Below are 2,052 nucleotides of genomic sequence, written 5' to 3' on the forward strand. Positions count from 1 at the left end.
ATATATATATATATATATATATATATATATATATATATATATATATTTGAAGTGTGCAGCCATCAACTGAAGAAGAATTATTCATACAGAAAATATTAATTAATTAGAAACCAGAAAAAGTGTTAAATCAATGATGAATTAATAAAATGTATATGTACCAAACCAAATGTTCCTTCTTCTTAGGTGAAAGTGTGGTTCCAGAACAGACGGACGAAGTACAAGCGTCAGAAGCTGGAGGAGGAGGGTCCGGACAGCCAGCAGAAGAAGAAGGGGAACCACCACATCAACAGGTGGCGCATCGCCACCAAACAGGCCAGCTCCGAGGACATCGACGTGACCTCAGAGGACTGAAACCCCCAGACGAAGTTGCCCCCACAACACCAGAGGACCAACACTATTTATTATGTAACACTATTATGCATTGTTAGACTCATTAGAGGAAGACTCAAGGATTCCATATGTGATCACGACACGTCTTCATCAAGGTGCTCCTCTCAGTGAGTACAGACGTCCTGCTCTGTGACATCCATGCTAAAGAGCAGTGGACCAGGGGAGATCCTTGCATCATGATGACTGCAGAGGAAAGTCGTACCTAACGGTGGACGGGGCTTGTTTTGTTGTCTTGTTTTTTTTTGTACATAGACCAGTAATGAAGGTTGTTTTAACAAGAAGCTCATAGTTTCCATAATTATTTACACCTCACTCTTCAGTCTTTCCTTCATCTGTGCACCACGTCCACCATGTCCATTTCATCAGTTTAATAAGAACTGCAGCAGCGGTGCACTGGCATCTTTAACTCACTCAGATGGAAGAAAACATCTTTCAAGTTTAGCTGCGTGAAGGTTGAAGCTCTTCTGCAAATGAAGGTTCCTCCCTGAGAGGCGGGCTGTGAGCAGCTGTGTGTGAACACATGACACATTGAAAGCCCATGTCAGAACAAGTTGAGTCACATCATCAAAGCAGCAGTGCTAGATGATGTCCATTCTTTTGCTGCGTGTAGAACAAGACATGTATGGAAACACATCGAGCACTGCATGTAACGATAAAGGAAGTGGCTTGGAAATAATAAAACTGAGAGAAGTGTCCCATATGCATGGGATATGTAGGTGTATTATTTGGATCGAGATGCTCATGTGTAGGTTTCACTCATCAGTTTACGCTTTCCACTTAAGGCAGTGCATGTGCAGATAGGTGTGAAACATGCTGTTGCAGCGAGGAAAAAAAACAACCTCGTAAAAGCTAGGAGGAACACAAAGCGGTGACTGCACTACGGATTCAGGAGGATCGGATGGATGCATCTTCATTTCTTAAAATACATTTTTCACAGAGTTCTGCATCTTTGTGCAATGAAAGGATATTAATATGTGGTTTTAAAAATTTACATTTGAATAAACCTATAAAAAAAAGTGTTGAAAATTTGTTTTCAGGCTTACAGAATAAAATTCCTTTTATTTTTTAAGTCTTTTTATTAGTAAATGACTTCCTGTAATAATCTAGAAAGGTGTATTAGAGAACAAAGTAGTTCAAGAAACACAGCACACCCGTCAGTGAATTTTGAAAATGTCCTTGAGCTCCATTTGATCCATCATCTTCAAATAGAATGAGGACAGTACCCCTGCAGGGCCAACGAGACATGGGCGTTAACTTATAAACTGGCCAAACCAAAATCACCTAAAATGATCTTCAAAAGTCTAAAATTAATCAATGAGGCTGCAAATTTGTAGGTAAAACGTGCCTCTTGGGGAGGAGACCAGTTAACAGCTTAATCTAAACGGATGGAGATGGCCAAGAGTGTGCAGGTGGGGCAGAAATCCGAGTAATGACCGATGGAACATTTGTTAGTGCTCCACAAAACCACATAATGAGTTCTGATTGCTGTTTTCGTCATCTATGTAGGGACCAGCACACATATGAAAGCAGAAGCGGTTCTAGAGCAAAGTCACAGTAGGCAGTCATGGAGGCAAAGAATAAAAATAAAAAAAACCTTGTCAACACTGCCTGAAACCCTGATGGTGGCAGGATCATGCTGTGAGGAATGCTTTCCTCAGCAGT

The 2,052-nt window shown here is 40.8% G+C and overlaps 1 protein-coding gene across 1 annotated transcript in view; it reads left to right on the top strand.

Moving 5' to 3' along the window:
- Positions 1-1,410, top strand: part of LOC107097582 (homeobox protein EMX1-like) — a 6,061-nt gene extending 4,651 nt beyond the window's left edge. The window contains exon 3 of the mRNA XM_015394777.1: positions 184-1,410. Coding sequence (XP_015250263.1) covers positions 184-351 — 168 coding nt within the window. The 3' untranslated portion in view covers positions 352-1,410. The remainder of the gene's footprint in view (positions 1-183) is intronic.
- The last annotated feature ends 642 nt before the right edge of the window (positions 1,411-2,052 follow it).

Source organism: Cyprinodon variegatus, unplaced genomic scaffold, assembly GCF_000732505.1.
Source record: "Cyprinodon variegatus isolate N-32 unplaced genomic scaffold, C_variegatus-1.0 Scaffold708, whole genome shotgun sequence".
Taxonomy (NCBI): domain Eukaryota; kingdom Metazoa; phylum Chordata; class Actinopteri; order Cyprinodontiformes; family Cyprinodontidae; genus Cyprinodon; species Cyprinodon variegatus.